This window comes from Phlebotomus argentipes, unplaced genomic scaffold (genome assembly GCF_947086385.1).
Source record: "Phlebotomus argentipes unplaced genomic scaffold, Phlebotomus argentipes genome assembly scaffold_4, whole genome shotgun sequence".
Classification (NCBI taxonomy): Eukaryota; Metazoa; Arthropoda; class Insecta; order Diptera; family Psychodidae; genus Phlebotomus; species Phlebotomus argentipes.
In genome coordinates, this window is record NW_026776174.1 from 11661461 (window position 1) to 11679684 (window position 18224).

The 18224-nt window shown below is 50.7% G+C and overlaps 4 protein-coding genes across 5 annotated transcripts; 2 read left to right on the forward strand and 2 right to left on the reverse strand.

The window, feature by feature from the left end:
* Positions 1 to 104: 104 nt before the first annotated feature.
* Positions 105 to 6371, forward strand: LOC132258861 (vitellogenin-2). Its single transcript, XM_059756373.1, has 11 exons — positions 105 to 459; positions 525 to 718; positions 928 to 1472; positions 1533 to 2188; positions 2250 to 2643; positions 2698 to 2911; positions 2965 to 3181; positions 3244 to 4208; positions 5135 to 5449; positions 5509 to 6116; positions 6176 to 6371. Exons 1-11 carry the CDS (start codon positions 423 to 425, stop codon positions 6360 to 6362), a joined length of 4332 nt encoding a protein of 1443 aa, XP_059612356.1. The 5' UTR covers positions 105 to 422; the 3' UTR covers positions 6363 to 6371.
* On the reverse strand, positions 4118 to 5165 carry LOC132258872 (uncharacterized). Its single transcript, XM_059756396.1, has 2 exons — positions 5081 to 5165; positions 4118 to 5021 (listed from the first exon to the last, which is right to left on the reverse strand). The coding sequence occupies exons 1-2, from the start codon at positions 5087 to 5089 to the stop codon at positions 4215 to 4217; spliced, it is 816 nt and encodes a 271-aa protein (XP_059612379.1). The 5' UTR covers positions 5090 to 5165; the 3' UTR covers positions 4118 to 4214.
* A 298-nt stretch (positions 6372 to 6669) lies between the features above and the next one.
* On the reverse strand, positions 6670 to 8530 carry LOC132258870 (dehydrodolichyl diphosphate synthase complex subunit DHDDS). The gene is made up of 3 exons (XM_059756394.1): positions 8364 to 8530; positions 7646 to 8306; positions 6670 to 6948 (listed from the first exon to the last, which is right to left on the reverse strand). The coding sequence occupies exons 2-3, from the start codon at positions 8300 to 8302 to the stop codon at positions 6670 to 6672; spliced, it is 936 nt and encodes a 311-aa protein (XP_059612377.1). The 5' UTR covers positions 8303 to 8306; positions 8364 to 8530.
* A 126-nt stretch (positions 8531 to 8656) lies between these two features.
* On the forward strand, positions 8657 to 18214 carry LOC132257339 (PH-interacting protein). Of its 2 annotated transcripts, XM_059754202.1 has the most exons (12): positions 8658 to 8813; positions 8940 to 8998; positions 9065 to 9094; positions 9402 to 9461; positions 11133 to 14366; positions 14436 to 14695; positions 14754 to 14885; positions 14949 to 15222; positions 15613 to 16752; positions 16814 to 17048; positions 17115 to 17629; positions 17706 to 18214. In XM_059754202.1, exons 1-12 carry the CDS (start codon positions 8771 to 8773, stop codon positions 17967 to 17969), a joined length of 6246 nt encoding a protein of 2081 aa, XP_059610185.1. In that variant the 5' UTR covers positions 8658 to 8770; the 3' UTR covers positions 17970 to 18214. The 2 variants fall into 2 exon arrangements, with proteins under 2 accessions (XP_059610184.1, XP_059610185.1); XM_059754201.1 differs by having other exon boundaries at positions 8657 to 8813; positions 8940 to 9094.
* Positions 18215 to 18224: the final 10 nt, after the last annotated feature.

The following is an 18224-nucleotide window of genomic DNA, read 5'->3' on the forward strand; positions in this document are numbered from 1 at the left end:
GCGACTGTGGGAAATGTGTGCAAATGTATTTACAATCTGTGCCTTGGCCAGAATGTGAAGATGCTGCTTATCGGACAGTGGAAGTATCGCACGACCACAGATTCAAGTGCAAGAGTACAGCCAGAGAGATTATTGAGAATATTGCATGACGCGTTGAGGAAGCAAAAAGAGAGAAGACAGTCAGTTGATTTCTGCTGAAAGGTTCAAATGGGGCGATAGCCTTTTTCCCCAGATTTATCACGAAATTCAACAGCTTATCACGTGTTCCATTGTACTGGGTGAGAGTGAAGGAATATTGTGTGCTCGGGAGTGGAATTTCGTGAATGCCTTCACTCAGTCTGTGTGTGTCCGTTGACGGGAAGTGAGCTTGAAAATTCCTAGTGAGTGATTTAGTTCTGTGCACAAGTGCAGAGAGTGAGGACATGGCCTCTTCTCGCCTCAATTATTTATTGTTTATTTGTAAGGCGGACGCAATGGATGGTCAGTGGTGGGATTTCTGTGTGACTTCTGTGCTGCTTTTGCAGATATTTCGCATCTGGGATGGTCTGAGGCATTCAACTTGTTCCAGCCGAACAGAGTGTACGTGTACAACTTCACAGGAAGCGTCCAAGTTGGTGCCAGAGAGAGCAACAGTGATCACAATGCCAATCCGACTTGGTGGCGCATCACTGGACTCTTCCAGATGCAGAGAATCGACTCCACAACTCTGGCGGCCTGGGTATGTTCGTGTGATTTCCTCCATCGCCAGTGTCTCGGGCAGTGTGTGGCATCGAGTGAATTGGTGTGATAGGAAATATTTCCATTTTGATAATGCGATTTCCTCTCGGCGCGCAGCTCCTAATCTGAAAGAGTGTTTCACTTGATCCAACAACACGCATTCACTGGCGATAGGCACTTGTGGCTGAATTGAGGCATTCTTTTTCGCAGATTACGCCACATGGAGAAGTGAATATCTTCCCGCCAAAACACGCTGACCCCAAGCGAATGTGGATGTCGGACGAATTGCGGGCACCGTTTAAGATAATCATTGCCAACAATGGTGCTATCAACTATGTGGCCGTGAATGCAAAGGAGAAAGCATGGACGTCGAATTTCAAACGCGCCTTTGCGTCCACATTTCAGCTGCAGGTGGAGAAGAGTGGCCTCTTCACCATGAACGAGGGTGGCTTGCATGGCTTCTGCAGCACCAGCTATCTCGTCACGAATCGCACGACGCACTGGCAGGTGCGCAAGACGGTGGACTTGAACTCCTGCTCGCCGCACGGCAAGGGAATCCACCATTCCAGGATCAATGTGCCGAACGTGCCGTGCCTGGACAAGACTGAGCGCAAGGTTGTGGTGAGCAATGAGGGATCGTACGAGCTCCGGCCCAACAAGAATTCGGGTGTGTTTGTGTCCAAAGCCACCATGAAGGGCGTCACGCTGGTGAATATCTTCGAGTCCACAGGATCTGCACAGTACATAAATTCAGAGTGAGTGCACAACATTCCTCGGGGCAATTTGTGAGTGTGTTGACGTTGATTTTCTTCCAGGCTCGAAGTGAACTTTGTGAAGGAGCGAATGCATCCCAAGGAAGTGTCTCTGGATGTGGACAAACTCCTCCTCACGTCGCTCGAGTACGTGAATCACAACAAAGATCCCACTGCCGGCAGAAACACCGCCACGGATGATCACCAGATTCGTCAGGTTGTCTATCTCCTCAACTACCTCACCGATGCACTGGACGCCGCTGAGGTGGACTTCGAAGATCCCATCGACAGTCATGTGGCAGAGACTTTCCGTGTGATTGGCTTCATGGAATTCGAGGCGCTGGAGAAGCTGTTCAAGGAAATCGACATCGGCACATCGTATCGCCAGGAGACGATCAGGAATCTCTTCTTTGAGTTCGTGTCGCGCGTGGGCACCAGAGCTTCTGTCCTCCTCACACGTGATCTCGTGGTGAAGAAGAGCGTGAAGCCAACAACAGCTGTGCAGCTCCTCATGGCGCTGCCCTTTCACATTGACGAGATGAGTCAGGATCTCGCGCGGGAGTGCGAAATCCTCCTGTCTCTCGGCTCTGATCGCCCAGATGTGAAGCAAGCGGCAGTGCTGAGCTACGCCACACTCATTCATCACACTTTCGTGGGCGGGAAGATGACTGTGGATGTCTTTGAACGATACGTGAAGAAGTACTTTGATCTCTTCTTCAGTGAGTATGAAGAAATTGGCAGAATTCCTCTGTTTAATGGGGATTTGGTGTCATTTTGCAGACAGTCCAGACTATGAGCAGCAGATGCTGTACCTCTTGGCCCTGACCAACCTGGAATTGGGCAATGTTGTGGAGTATCTGGAGCCCATTGTCAAGGGAGATTACCCTCAGAATACAGACATTCGCTTCCTGGCAATCTGGTCGACGCTGTCATTGGCACATGTGCGACCGGAGAAGACTTATGAGCTGTACTGGCCAATCTTGGAGTCCAGAGACGCTCCGCTGCAGCTACGAGTGGCGGCTCTAATGCAACTCCTCATGTCCAAACCCTCTCCAGCACGTCTCATGAGCATCCACGAGTATATGCTGTCCGACAATTGTCCACACTTGAGGAATTTCTACAGAACGACAATCTTGGGACTCAAGAAAACCACGCATCCGTGCTACGAAAACATGTAAGGAGAAGTAATTTCTCAATGAATTGATGGCTAATTTTTGGTGCTACGCAGGAAGGACATGATGGGATTCCTCTCTCGCCATCTTCCGCTGGAATCGACTAAGAAATACTGGACAGGAAATTACATGGACGGAACAGTTCATCAGTCAGCTATTGGCATTGGAATTCAGTCTCTCCTGATTGCTGACGATAAGACTGACATTCCCGAGGTGGTTTATCTGCGTCTGGATACAGAATCACTGAGAAAGTATACTGGGAAATTCTCTGTAAGTTAATAGTAGGTTGAGGATTCGCAGAATGACTGAAGATGAAATCGCAGGTTTTCGTCAAAATCCGCGGCTTGGCTGAGTTGATAGAGAAGATCGCCCTTCCGATTGAGGAGATTGATGGCCTGCGGAGCATTCTGAATGGCATGAGACTTCATCCAGTGCCACAAACTCCGCTGCATCTGGAATTCGTGCTGAATGTGGAGGGAAAAGCAGTGCTTTCTTACTACATCAATCAAACCACAATTATGAACATCACGGAGGGAGACAGTGAGTATCTGACGAATTCATGGCCTCTTCAGAGTGTTGCCAACATTTTCTTGTCTCTCCAGTCATCACTAGGTTGCAGACACTCATCATGGGTGAGACGCACATCAATATGCAGACTATCAGATGGCCTTTCATGAACAGATACTCAGTGCCGACGGTTCTTGGCACGCCGGCTGAGGTTGTGATTGAGAGCACAGTGGCCACAGCGGTGCGAGGCAACATCACCTTTCCCAACCACATGAGCTCCACGATGAGAAATCACCAGATCGACATGAGATATTCGTCTTACTCCACTTGCTTGTCGCGAAGCTACAATCCCTTCCTGAACTATGAGCATCAAGTGCAGCAGGATCAGGGCTTCTTGGGATTCAAGCCCATTAACAGCGAACTCAGTCTGAACATGGTCACCGGCGGGATGTCCATCAGCTTCATCCGCCCAAAGCAAACAACCAGCGGCTTCGCCCTCAAATCGAGGATCAGTGTCAACATCAGGGAATTCCTCTTGCTGGACACAGACACGAAGCCCGCCAATCCGTTTGTGTTCGTGGAGTCTGAGGATGACAAATCTGTGTCTGTTCTGGACTGGGACATCGCGGATCTGGGCACGAGGATGCAAGTGTCGGTGGGAATGAAGAAAATCGTGCCGAGCATGTTTGACTTCACGAACATCCTTTCGCCGGAGAATGGAAATGTGCCCCAATTTGCTGGTCAAGCTCTGCAGACGGCAAATATCCTGCAAGTGATCACCACTCATTTGGGAAATTACAAAAACATAAAGTGGCTGGTGAAGAATGAACAGGACTCCAAGATCCTCCTGACACTGAATCTTAACCACGATGATGGGAATCCCGATTTATTTGCCAAGAATTTGAACATGGAGTTAATGCACACGAGCGATTTGGTGAATCGAAATGCCACGCCAACGCACAGATGGAGCGCCGTGGTCAGGCTGATGACGACCAAGAGCACGGGGAAGCACACAATTCAGGCATCCTTGACGCGCATCTCCAACTTGCAGGATTGGCGGGTGAGTTTACAAAACGAATTCTTTTGTCGGTCCTTTTGCGGATTCAAAGGAATCATCCGAATGAGCGGTATCCTTGACCTCTGCTTGCTGGGCAGAAATGTGTGACCTTGTAGATTGGCCTGAGTGCGCGTATTCCTGAGATATTTGTTTGCTTGAAGTCTCATTCGGCTTGTGACTCCAATCTCTATGTTCTGGAGCATGAGTTGGAGCAGGAATCTCTTTGTGGCGACTGATGGCGCTCTCCAAAATTGATTTGTGTGAAGACTCTCGCATATTATCAGCAGAATTCGCTTCCTTTTCCTTCTCCTCCGTGAGATCAATGGCACTTTCTCTCTCCTTCACCTTGCTAGAAGCTTCTGGAACAGTGCTGCTTTTGCTGTTCTCAACAGAGGTCTTAGAATCATCGACCGCTGCCGGTGATTCTTCCTTCTTCTCCTGCACAATGTTAGTTTTGTAATCTGTATCTTTTGGAGGGAGAATGTCTTCTTCTTGCTTCTTCACTTGACCTGAAATTTCTGGAGTGCTGTTGATCTCAATGTTCTTTGATGGAATAGGTTTCACAGTCTGCAATGCTTCTTCCTTCTTCTCCTGAGTGGCCAACAGAGGAGAGGACTCTTTGCATTGAGGAGTAGAAAGTATAGCGACATTCTCTTGTTGTGTTTTATCATACGCCTCCAGCATCTGCTTCAGAAACTCAATCCCATCTTCAGGACGCTCCTTCATCTCATAGAGACGCGTCAAGGCGCGAGTGAGAAAGCCAATTATTCCGCATTCCTCCAGATACTGACGGAAGGCATCGCGTTTCTCTTTCAGCTGCAAGAATAACCAATTGGAATTACTTCTGAGGCTGAGGAATTGCCAAAAATTCTTACCGTAGTCATGATGAATTTGTCTCACGAGAAAATTTTCACTCGATTTTATTTCAGCTCTGTCTCGAAGGCTACTACGTTCCTCTGGTTTACGCCCAATCGCCGGGCAGTTTTAAGACGACTGCGACTTTTGGCCAGATTACTGAAGGCTCGAAGAGTCGCTGTCCGCAGAACAAGTCTGTGATCTCCGTTACCGGGTCATTCGATGTGGATGATAGCACGAAGAAGAGCCTGCAAGCGCTGCAGAATGATGAGCAATGTCCTGGGAATCTTGTCAAATTCACGCCGCCGATGCTGTTGCTGCAGTGCAAAGATCGCTTCTCGCCATTCACGAAGATAACGGATCTGTCGCTGCAGATCAAGCCAAACAGAGTGAGAATTATCGTAATTTCAAGACTGGAAATATGCTCAATGTTGTTTCTGATTCTCAGATGCCTTCCTGGTACAACGACGGAGTGGCGCGGCTGCAGCATCTCTACTCCACATTCATGTCCTACCCGGACACCAGCACCAAGGAATGGGCGAAGGGAATGGACGTGAAGGTGACGATGCCGCCGGCACGCGGTCAGACAGTCAAAGTGGACGTGAATGGCGCGCATCTGGGCTCCCTGGCGCACTTCTCGCCTTTCTACCGGAACACCAACGACATCAAGTACAATCAGTGGGACACGAGGCTCATTACTTACGGCATCTACAAGACGTGCAGCGTGGCCGGTGGGACGTTGCACACGTTCGCGGAGAGTCAAGTGGAGCTCAGCAAGATGATTGTGGAGCGCAACAAGAAGCCTTGCGCTCTACTCCTGGCTGCCGATTGCACGTCTAAGACGAGCTTCGCTGTCTTCCTGCAGCCCATCGCCGGATCAGGATTGGCTGAGAAGTTTGCCATAAAGTATTTCGTTGGTCAGACCAGTGTCGCCTACTCGCCGGACGATCCCGAGCACGTGGTCGTGAACAATCCGCTCGTGACGGGCGGAGATCTACGAATGCCCATCAGGAATCTCACTCTGACCCGAGAGAATCACGCAACGAAGCATCTCTGGTGAGACACTCAATCGCACTCAATTCAAATACAATTTCTCACGATTGTGTGTTTTGTAGGATTCACGTGACTCCGGAAGATATTCTGGAGATAAGCGACGGCGTTTTCTTCAAGGGCCTTCAATTTGATCGCAAAAACCTCCTGCAGATGAGCACATCATTTAACTTGCGGAGCAAAGTGTGCGGCTTGTGCAATCCTGAGTCGAAGTCCTCCGCAGATTCGTACAGCTACTGCTTCAAGTCATAACACGCTCTCTTTATACATTCCTCTCTTTATTCACAGGAGAATCTTGACTCTCTTCCTTTTCACAAAATATAGGATTCAGTGAGGCTGATTTGTTCTATTAATCGCGCTCTAGAGCTTTTACATTACGCTTCATCACTCTCTTTTCCCACATTTTCAATAAAGTCCCTCTATGCACTTTTGACTTTTGTGTGGAATGTTTCTCTCTCGGCTTCATTGATAATTCCGAATTATCAAAGTGAAATAAGGGGTTTTGACAAGACAATTTCCTTATCTATTATGTACAGTATTACTTAACGCGCTCCTTCTACTATAAGCTATGATGGAGTTCAGTGGTGTTATCACCGTGGACACGCGATGCATCGGCCTGCACCATGAGCTCTTGCATGCGCCTCCAATGCCTGCTGTCCACATCGCTCACGAAGTGCTCAATCTGCTCCCGGGCGTCCTTCTCCGGCGCCCGCACGAACTTCTGCGGCGCCTGCATGCGATAGTACCACCGCTGATACTGCACAATGCCGCTGAGCAGGTGCCAGATGGTGATTTCCGGCCAGAGGATTTTCGTGAAGTAGAGAATTGTAGACGATACCTGAAAGAGCGATAAAAATAGCATCAAATTAGCACGAATCACACTGACATTGAATCTCTGAACAGATATTGCAATCATGTGAGCAGATAGAGAAATTTCTCACATTCTTAGCATTCACATTGAGAAAGAGAGTCAAAGGGCAACTTATGAATTCCGCCTCATCATTGCAGCGGGTTCAAGAACCTTCAAAGCATTTGAGAGACCGCAAATGATTAGTAAATTAAAAATTTGATGCTCTATCCAATTGTTTTGCTCTGTAATTCCCAAATTGAGTTGTTTGATAAAACACTTGTCATTTAAAAATTCTAAGAGAGGTTTTACCAAAAAAAACTTCTAATTAGACTAAATGTTAGTTTTTCATTGCACAAGTTATTTGTAACGACTTTTTCTTGATATAAAAACGATTGACGCATGAAACTCACTTAAAACTACTTAAAATGCTTCATTTTTCCTTCATTACAGCTGGGTGAAGCCCGCCGAAATTGTTTTCACTGTAAATTTCCATGCTTTTCTCACATTTTCACATTAAATACAAAGGCAGAATCCAAATTAGAAACTCCTCCCATTTTCAAGCCCCACCCATTTATAGAAATATCACTACTCTTGTCTAACTTCTTTTTCACTTAAATCAAGGCACGCAAAATAGTTGTCTAGCGACAGAATCACAGCTTTGTCAGTAAAAAAAAGGCATAATCACCTGCCAGAGCAAAAAATCACTGAGTCTCGTTTCGCCGGACGTCCGGATGAGCAGGTCCGGATCCGAGGACAGCTTGGTGTGCAGGCATCTGTTGATGAGCTCGTCACTGATGGTGTCTTGGTCCAGGACGCTGTCGGACACGCCCTCCGTGATGGTCCTCACGGAGTGAGCGATCTCGTCCCTGCTCGTGTACGCGAACGCCACGTTCAGGATGGCCTTGCTGTTCATCCTGGTCACATACATTGCGCGCGCGATCTTCTGCTGCAGCGCCAGGGGCAGCATTTCCATGTTGCCGATGATGCGGATGCAGATGCCGTTCTCGTGCAGCTTGTCCTCTTCCTCTATCAACCTGTCGAACTTCTCACTGGCCAGATCGAGAAGGGCGTCCACTTCCTCTTTGCTGCGCTTGAAGTTCTCTATGCTGAAAGCGTACACAGTGACCTCCTTCACGCCCAGATCCAGACACCACCGCAGCACCTCGGAGAGCCTCTCGAAACCCCGCGAGTGTCCTTCAGCCTTCTCCACCTGGATCTTTTTGGCGAAGCGCCTGTTGCCGTCCATGATGAAGGCGATGTGGTGCGGAATCTTGCCCACTCGCACCACCCGCACGGCTAGTCGCTGCCACCAGGGCAGTTTTGTGTCGCTGACCCATGACATTGCACTGAAACGAGAGAGCTTGCATCACTAATCCCATCTCCGGGTCATCGCCAGACCTCACCTTCGGCCGCTGGGGTGCTCACTGTGTGGCCTGAGCGCGGGACACTGCCCCTGGAACACTGGGAGGCGGATACTGGGCAGTCACAGTCACCGGATGGGCGAGTTTTTCACAATTTTCCACTGTCGAGCTGGATGCGAAACCGCGACAAAGTCCGGCGCATGTGATTACTGCAGATACGCAGCCCAATGGGAAAGTGGCACCACTAGAGGCGCTGCAGGCGTGGGCACAGAATTCATGGGCGCTGTCACCAGGGGCGCTGGTGCGCCGCCTGGGCACAGAGTTCGTCGTGTCGGCGAGAGTGGCGCTAGTATAGTAAGCGCAGAGCTATCGAAATGGTGAATAGCGGGTGAAGATTTTGATATTTTTCGCTAGTTTATAGGCGTATGGTGGTGTGAAAAACTGTGAAAATGGATAACCATGAGTCAGTGAAGAAGTCAATCTTGACACCAGGTGGGTAGAGTGGGTGCAAGTGGGTGAAAATGGGACGAAAAGTCGCTCGGTGAGGCAGCCAGCCTTGCCATCAAACTCCATTCAATGGAACACTTTTCAATATGCCGTGTGTTTTTGTTATTGCAGAATTGTACTTTTTAATCTCGAAATTCCTCTCCGTGAGTCCTCTGCAGGACACTAAGAAGGTACAGGGATGCCGTGGGGGGTGGTTGGAGTGCGTGAAAGTGCTAAATTTGTCCTCTCTGTTGCAGGTCTTGGTGCAAGAATTGGAACGCCATAAGGTGAGTGCTTTGGCCTTTGGGCGACTGAGGAGGTTTTGTGTATGGTTTTCTGTATTTATTTCATTGTGGGGATCGTCGGATCAAAATATTGTTGTTAGATTGAGCATCTCACATGTTTTGCACGTGCTCCTTAGCTGTCAAACTGTGACACAATGCACTTTTTCGTGGAAAATTATCCGGGAAAAATTGTGTGCAAATCAGGCCCACTTCTGGCCTCAACTTGGCGGGAGGTTCGCCAGCCTCTGGCGCCACTTCCCGGTGCTTCTGACTTGTGGCGGGTGATTGAGTGTCTCGTGTGTCTTTCCAGATTCTGCCCAAGAGGATTGACTGGACTGGCCAGGAGCACGACCAGACCTTTGCGGAATTGGTGAGTAAAAGTCTTGTCATTGTTCTCTCCTCCTCTCGCGATGTGTCGCCACCGCGGCGACATTTCTCCGCACTCGCACCCCAGGAGTTGCCCAAATGGCCAGGGAAAGTGGTCGTATCTCCCACTTCCTGCCCACATTCCCACCTCCGGGGGCTTCCTTTGTCTCCACCGACATTCCGCACCTCGACGAGCCCAAGCGGCCATGTTGGTCTGCGCGAGTCAGGGCAGAATTTCTCCCACTTGTCTTCCCAACACCGCCCGCCGAACGCCAGTGTCTCATCGCTTCCGGCATTCCCTCACCCACTGCCCAAATGCATTAGCGCTGTCTCGAGAATCCGCCGGGAAATCCTCTTGGCAAGTTTCGAGGCGTCGGCACTGCTTTCTCCGCACTGACGCTCTCGCGCTGACTCGAAGGGCGAGCGTCTGATGAAATCCCAAGTGAATCGCCTTCACTGCCTCTTGGGCAATCGCCCACCCCCGGCAGTACTGCCCGGACTCTCCCCACGGGCCACTGGTTGCTGCTCAGCCATCTCGCGAGCTGTAGAGTGTATTTGAAGGTCAGCCGCCATATTTCGAGTGCTGAGGTGGCTTTGCGATCACGGGACTGCCGATGAATCTCTTCGCCAGCTGCACAAAAGTGCACCGATCTCAATTTGCACCCCCAGGTGCTTCCTCCAGCATCCCCCAAGACCCTCTTGTGTCTGTTTGCCCGCAATTTGTGGCACTTTTGCACGCCTTTTTGGCCGAGTGCATTTCTCAAGTGGAAAAACTCCCCAAAAACTGTGATAAATTTTTTGGGGGTGAAAGTGGATAAAAATTTTTAATGCTTTTTGAGGCTCCTCCCCGCGCTTGCACGGGTGAAAAACATGAAATTGAGCCAACCATTTTTGTATCTCTCTCTCGTCGCTTTTATTACTCATACCAGACCAACACAGGCGCAGGCAAACTCGGAGTTTACACACACACACGAACACAAGAGGAACAGAGAATCGAAAAGTGTGAAGCCAATGGGGTGCGTCATTCCGCAAATCAGGCACTCGCTAGAGATTTTAAAGCCTCTGAGCGACTGAAAGGAGAGATAGAAGCAAGAAATGCGGGATTTTTCATTGTGAAGATCTTCAGTTTTACTTTGATTTCCGCCTAACTTATTGCGGTGTTTCCGGGTTTCTGTGGCAGTGAGCTTCTCTATTTGCCATGACGTGCCCCTGATGAAACAGAAAACAGTGCCGAAGGCGAGCCGAAGCGACGCTTTAGTGCGCTTGGGCGAGAGCCGAAGCCCTTCGGGTGCGATGTAGAGCGCTGGCATGCGATGGTGTTGGTCGGCCGGTGACTGGGGTTCACTTTTCACCTCAATATCAGCAGCATAAAAGAGCATTTGTGAGGAGAAGCACGAAACTCTGAATAAAATGTTGTGCATAAATATGAAATTTGAGCTGAGAGAGATATTGAATGACTATTTGTGCAGGGAAACCTACACTATATTTCCCCGATGCATTCTCAGGGAGGTCTTATGCCCAATGAAAGCGCCGAAGAGGTTCTTGAACTCGAGAATTTTCGCTATATTTACGTGCTATATTTTTGCGAGAGGAGCGAGAGACAGAGTTATGATGTTATGTTGTTTGTTCCTGAGAAACTAAAAAAAAAACATGTTGTCTATGGCTGTTATTTCAGGAGAAGAAATATTCACACATTGGACCGAATCATTTGCTGGATATTTGTGCTCGCATTGGACCGATTTTGGACAAGGAATTATGTCCGAGTGTGCAGAACATCCTGTCTCTGCTCGGCGCTGGGCGACAGAGTCTCCTGAGGACATCAGAGACCATCTCACGGCCGCGTGGCATTCTGGAGTACTGCACGAGGCTGCACGGGATGCCTCTGCCGGATGCCATCAACCGCAAGAACTCGTACAACATCGTGCGCGTGCTGCACGGAAGGGAGCAAGCGGGTCCGATCATTCGGCGTCTGGCCATTCAGCCGGAATTCTATGAGAAGCAATCTCTCCTGCGACGCACACTCGGACATTTGTCGGCCGTATACTGCGTGCTGTTCGACAGGTCTGGCAAGTACATCCTCACGGGCGCTGATGATCTACTGGTGAAGCTGTGGAGTGCCATTGATGGGCGATTGCTGGCCACTTTCCGCGGTGCGTCGGCGGAGATCACAGACATCGCCATCAACTTGGATAACACACTCCTGGCGGCAGGATCTCTGGACAGGATACTGCGCGTGTGGGATCTGCAGACCACAGCGCCAATTGCCGTACTCACCAGCCACACGGGAATGATAACTTCGGTGAACTTCTGTCCGTCGCCACGCGGAGATTTGCGCTATTTGGTCACCACGAGCACTGATGGCTCTGTGGCCTTCTGGCAATTCACAATTCAGCGCAGCAAGACGGCATTCGCGCCCAAACCCATTCAGTATCACGAGAAGTTGCGTCCTGGACAGGCACAGATGATATGCGCGGCATTCTCGCCTGGCGGAATGTTTCTGGCGGCCGGATCTGCAGATCACTATGTGCGGGTGTATCTTATGTCGGAGGACGGGCCGAAGCGTATCCTGGAGACAGAGTCACACAGTGACACAGTTGACTCCATTCAGTGGGCGCACAATGGCCTGAGATTCATTTCGGGCAGCAAGGATGGAACGGCTCATGTGTGGCACTTTGAATCTCAGCAGTGGAAATCGCTAAAGCTGAGCATGACGGACAGACTGCCTTCGTGTCCCGAGCCAGAGGATGACGGGAAGAAGATAAAGGTGACAATGGTGTCATGGGATTTCTCAGATAATTGGGTGATGACGGCAGTGAATGATTTCACGATCAAAGTGTGGCACGCGAAGACGGGAAAGCTGCATAAAGTCCTGCGCGGACATTCGGATGAGTTGTACGTGCTGGAGAGTCATCCGAAAGATGCTCATGTACTGCTCTCGGCTGGACATGATGGACAGATCTTCCTCTGGGATATCTACAAGGGTGAATCGATCGCCAGCTTTGTGAATCACATCGAAGGACAGGGACATGGTGGTGTCTTCGATGCCAAATGGTCACCGGATGGCACGATGATTGCCGCCACGGATTCTCATGGGCACATCCTGATGTTTGGCTTCGGCTCTGGCCATGAGAGACTCAAAATTCTTCCCACTGAACTGTTCTTCCACACAGACTATCGTCCTCTCGTGAGGGATGTTCATCACCATGTCATGGATGAACAGACGCAAACAATGCCGCATCTCATGCCACCGCCATTCCTGGTGGATGTGGATGGGAATCCTCACCATCCGACGTTGCAGAGACTCGTGCCGGGCAGAGAGAATTGCCCCACGGATCAGCTGATTCCCAACATTGGTGTGGGCGGCGATGGAGCAGTGGAAGTGATGGGTGACGGCATTCGGTCGGATATTGATCGCCTGATTGAGGCATTGGCGAATCGCCAGGGACCCGCGAATCAGGATCAGGCTGCGGAGGTGAACAATGAGCGTGAGAATGTGCAAGCCAACAATCGGCCCATGAACTCTCCGCGAGCGGCGTCCGTGGTGCTGAATCGCGTGGGATTGCGCCGGAGTGGAGATGTGGAGGGTGTGCGTCAGAGCAGCGGTAATTGGCAGAGAGACGGAGCCTTCAAGTTCATGTCGCGCGTCTACATTCGACCCATGAAGTACTCGCAGCTGCAGACGCTGAAGCAGGGTGTCCACACGGCGGGAATGCAGGAGTTGGACGCGTACAGGCGAGAGATGAGACGTCGACCGCTGATGATCAACACCTCCAACTTGTCCACTTCTGTGTCAAATCCACCGGGAAGGCCAAGAGGTCGCAATACGCGTCGGGTTCAGCCGCCGCCGGCGTACAGGACGCGCGCCGTGAGAGAGCGCGAGCCGGTAATTGTGGAGGAGGAGGAGGAAGATGATCCGGATAACATTGAATCGGCCAGTAACTCGTCGGGTGATAGCAGCGATTCTACGGCTGTGGAGGAGGATTTGGTGCTGGACGCGAGCAGTAGTTCGGAGACAGAGACCTCAGATTACTCCGATTGGATTGCCGACCAGCCTGGACCGAATCTCGTGCCGCCGAAGAGGTCCAAGCGGAAGCCCGTGGAGCGTCGAGCGTACTCGCCGGCGGCGAATGAGGATCAGAGTGAGCAGAGGAAGGGACGAAGGAAGAAGTTGCCAATTCCCACGGAGAACGGAACGGAGATACCAGAATCCTTCCGTCCGCCTGAGTGGCTGTCCGAAGTGATTCCGCGGAAAGCGCCGTACTATCCGCAGATGGGCGATGAAGTGGTGTATCTGCGGCAAGGGCATCAGCGATATTTGGATGCCGTGCGGGCGAAGAAAGTGTACAAGCTGAACAATAACTGCGAACCGTGGCAGCAAATTGATCTGCGCGATCACGAGATGGTGAAGGTGATTGGGATAAAGTATGAGATTCGACCGCCGAGACTGTGCTGTCTGAAGCTGGGCATCATCATGAATGACGGCAGTCTCACGGGGAGCACGTTCACGATCAAGTACCATGACATGCCGGATGTGCTGGACTTCTTGGTGCTGCGACAGACATTCGACACGGCCGTCTCGAGGAACTGGTGTCCGGGCGACATCTTCCGCTGCATGATTGACGATGGATGGTGGATTGGGCAGATTGAGTCGCGCACAGCGCTGTCGAGTGACTTCCCCAATTCCCTCTTCATGTGCTTCAGGGTGCGCTGGGACAATGGCGAGTACGAGTACATGAGTCCGTGGGATATGGAGCCGGTGGATGAGAATCGCATGCCGAACGAAATTGGCGGAGCAATTCCTGTTCTACCAGAGGAATTGCGTGCGACGCTGTATCAGCCCAAGGCGGAGGAGTGGCCTCGCGGCGATCGTGATGCGTCGTGTCGGAGAATCATTGCGGGCTTGGAGCAGGTAATATTTATCTCTTAAGGAATGTTTTGTGCCATGCCATAATGCTGTGCTTCTGTGCTTGTGTTTCAGGTGATGGGACTGGCCATTGCTGATCTCTTCTTGGCGCCAGTGGATCTCAACATCTATCCAGCTTATGCTTTTGTGGTGGAATATCCAATAGACTTGTCAACGATCAAGGCGAGATTTGAGAATCACTTCTACCGGCGAATCACTAGTGCACAATTTGACGTGAGATATCTGGCAACGAATGCTGAGAAGTTCAATCAACCGCACAGCAATATTGTAAAGCACGCTCGCATAATCACAGATCTCTGTTTGAGAATTATACGGTGAGTGATGATTGACGTGTATTCAAGGATGGTTTGTAGCAATGTTGGTTCTTTGCAGAGATTTGAATGATATCGACGTCGGGGCGGTTTATCATCAACTCATGGACACTTACATGTCATCAGATTCAGACACGGAGAATCCAAGACCTTCAACCAGCTCTGCACCGACGCGTCCTGCCGGAGCCAGAAGGTAAATATCAATGCGTGTGCGGAGATAAACTCTTGTCTAAATGACTCTCTGTGTGTCTTGCAGATCTCAGCGTCTTGGCGCTCCCACTGATTGGCGAGCGGATTGTCGGGAGTTGCTGGAGTTGATTTGGCAGTGCGATGATTCAACACCCTTTCGGGAACCTGTTGATATCATTGAACATCCCGATTACAGTCAAATTGTCGACACACCAATGGATTTGAGGACAATTCAAGAGGATCTCCGTGGTGGCAATTACCAGACACCGATGGACTTTGTCAAAGACATTCGTCTGATCTTCCAGAATTCGCGAAACTACAACACAAACAAGAGATCAAGGGTGAGTTTTCCTCCTTGTCTTATGAGCTTTTTGCTAGTGAAGAAAAGTTGAGCGTGAGTGTGATGAGTCCGTGTGTAAAAAAAAGAAAAGCACCGCAAGGACAGTTTTTCATTGTTGCTGTTGCAATTGCCCAAAAAAGTCTTCATTTTGTCATAATCACACGACACTTTTGTATATTCATGCTTCCTTTCATGTGTATTTTGAACAAAAATAGGAAAATATCCAGGTAAGAGATGCTGCATAAGACTTTCACCTTTTCACCTTGCTCACTGTCCTCTCATTCTGCAAAATATGTGTTGTGATGGAGAGTAGTAGGGTTCTTATTGTCAATTACGATGTGCTGTGTTTGCGAGTGCCATATTGACTGTGAGCTTCTCTTCTCCTTTGCAGATCTACTCGATGACACTGAGATTGAGCACGCTGTTTGAGACGCACATCAAGCAGATTCTGTACAACTGGAAGGCGTCGAGGAGACGAAACAATGCGAAGGACAAGAGAAACCAGCCTGCGGATCCCAATGAGCCGGGAACGTCGAAGATGTTGACGAGGGCGACGAGCGGAGCGGCGGTCAGAAGGCAGGTGAACAGTTCCGATGGCAGTGATGACGATGACGTGGACTTGAGTCAGTTGCGGAGGACGCGCAGCAATGGCAGAGTGATGAGGAGAGTGCCGACGGGATTGTCGAATGGTGTGTCGTCGGCGGCGATGAATGAACCCGTGCCAGGTCCAAGTTCGTCTGTGGCTGGACCGTCAAGGAGTCGAAGAGTGAATACGAATCACCTGAATGGCGATGAGGAGTCGTCTGAGTCGAGTAGCTCGAGCTCGAGTTCGAGTGAGAATGACGAGGGAGACAGTGATGAGAGTGCAGGAATCCCACTGTCGGCGCTGGGCGTGAGCTCAAAGCAGCGCTCGAGTCAGAAGACGAAGATTTATGACTCGGAGGACAGCTACAAACCGAATCGGCGGGGGAAGAAGATGCGGAAGCAGGGTAAGAAGAGGAAGCGCAAGCAGAAGGCGTCGCCGCACAGTCAGACGGCGAGTCCGAAGAAGGGCGGACGTCCGAAGAGACCTAAGCCGTCGACGAGCCGTCGTGTGCCGTCGGAGGAGGAACAGAGCTTTGACGAGGGCAACAGTGTGGATGAGGAGGAGCCGTTGCAGCCGCGGAAGAAGCCCCGAACGAATGGTAGCACTCAGGTGGGCACGAGTTCGCACTTCACGCGGAGCAACAGGCGTCCACAGAGATCGGTGGACGAGAGTGAAGACTCTGAGATGTCGCCGAGGACGCAGCGGCGCCGCGGGAGGTACGAATCTGACCACAGCTATCATTTGGAGTCGACCAGGCGCAGGCGGGGCGTTGTTCTCGAGTCGGACACAGACAACGAAGTGACCAGATCAACGAGGAGCAGCATCAAGAAGGCGCAGAGCGAGTGGCCGCGGGACGATGATGAGGATTCTGAGGAAATGGCTGAGGAGGAGGAAGAAGATGAGGACGATGTGAATGTGGAGGAGGTGGAGGAAGAGGAAGTCACGGTAAGTGTGCTGTTGAGTGATTCGAAGGACATTCTCTAATCATTGACTTCTTTCTGCTCAGGTGAGACGATATCGACGTCGAAGTGTGCGCGTGAGGCAAAGTGACTCGGACAATAGTCACACTGATCAGAATCAGACCAGCAATAGTCGCTCGTCGTACCGATCTCTGAGGTCCAGACGAGGCAGAATGATACCGCAGGAGGACCCTGATCAGGACATTGACAGTGACGACCAGCCGCTGAGTCAGCAGAGCACGATGGGCTCCAGTAGGACGCGATCTTCGACACGAATTCACAGTGAGTCACAATCTTGTACGAATGTGTGTGTTTGACGCTGTCTCTAATTGAGTGAATTTGACTCAGCTGCAGATTCATCGTCAATCAATGGGTCATCTTCGGGGAATCCAACGTTGAATCGCTTCAGGAGGAGATTTGCCACCAGCACCACTACCAGGAATCAATCCACCGAAGTGTCGACTCAATTGGCGATGCCGCCGGCGCCACATGAGATTGACCACAATTATGGCGAACTCGGGAGGCGCAGGAGGCAGGTGACGATGCTGTCCAGGCACCAGCGGAATGCCGATGAGTTGGATCCGCAGCAGGAGAATGACAATGCCACCCAGCCAATTCCATCCGTGTCCATGTCGCGCCTCCGCGTGAGGCCGAACGTGAATGGCGAGGGCGGAAGCACGGTCTCGCGGGCGACTTCCACGGGCACAATTAGGAGAACGATGCGCGGCAGGATGCGCCAGGAGGACACCACAACGGCGGGCGATGAGACAGATCCGGAGGACAACACACCACTGATGTTCGTGGCGTCGTCATCGAGAAGCACAAGGAGTGCAGCGCAGAGGGACATTTCAGATGATGAGCCCGTAAGTTGAATAAATGGATTGATTTTGTCGATGGGCATGCGAAGATTGATTTGTTTTGCTCTTGCTTGACTGACAGTCGCCTGGGCCGTCGTACAGTCGCAGGACGAGGAAGCTGAGGCGCCTGCAGTACAATGAGGACAGTGACTCGACGGAGGCGCCCAGCGTGAGGATGCGCACGAAGAGGCGTCTCATGAGCGACATGAGCTACTCGCCCACGCGCCGGAACCACCACGCGGAGGAGGCGGAGAGCGACAGCGGCGGCGATCAGACGGTCAGTATTAGCAGTCGCGGGCGCATCAGGAAGATAACTGCCAAAGCGAGAGGCCTTTTCCGTGAATAACAGGACATGATTGTGTGTTCGCTTGAGACGCCTTGAGTTCGGTTCCTCGTACTTCAGTTGCCGCTAAGAGAGAGAGAGTCAATCTTCATAAACGAATTATTATATGTATTAAAGACTGACGTATTTTCTGAGTTATACCTATAATTTGAAATACTGTATACCTTAAAGAATATGAGGAATAATTAGTCCCCCCATTACTATTAACTTGAGTACATGAATAAATACGAAGTTTGAACTATTGTAAAGGCGGCATTT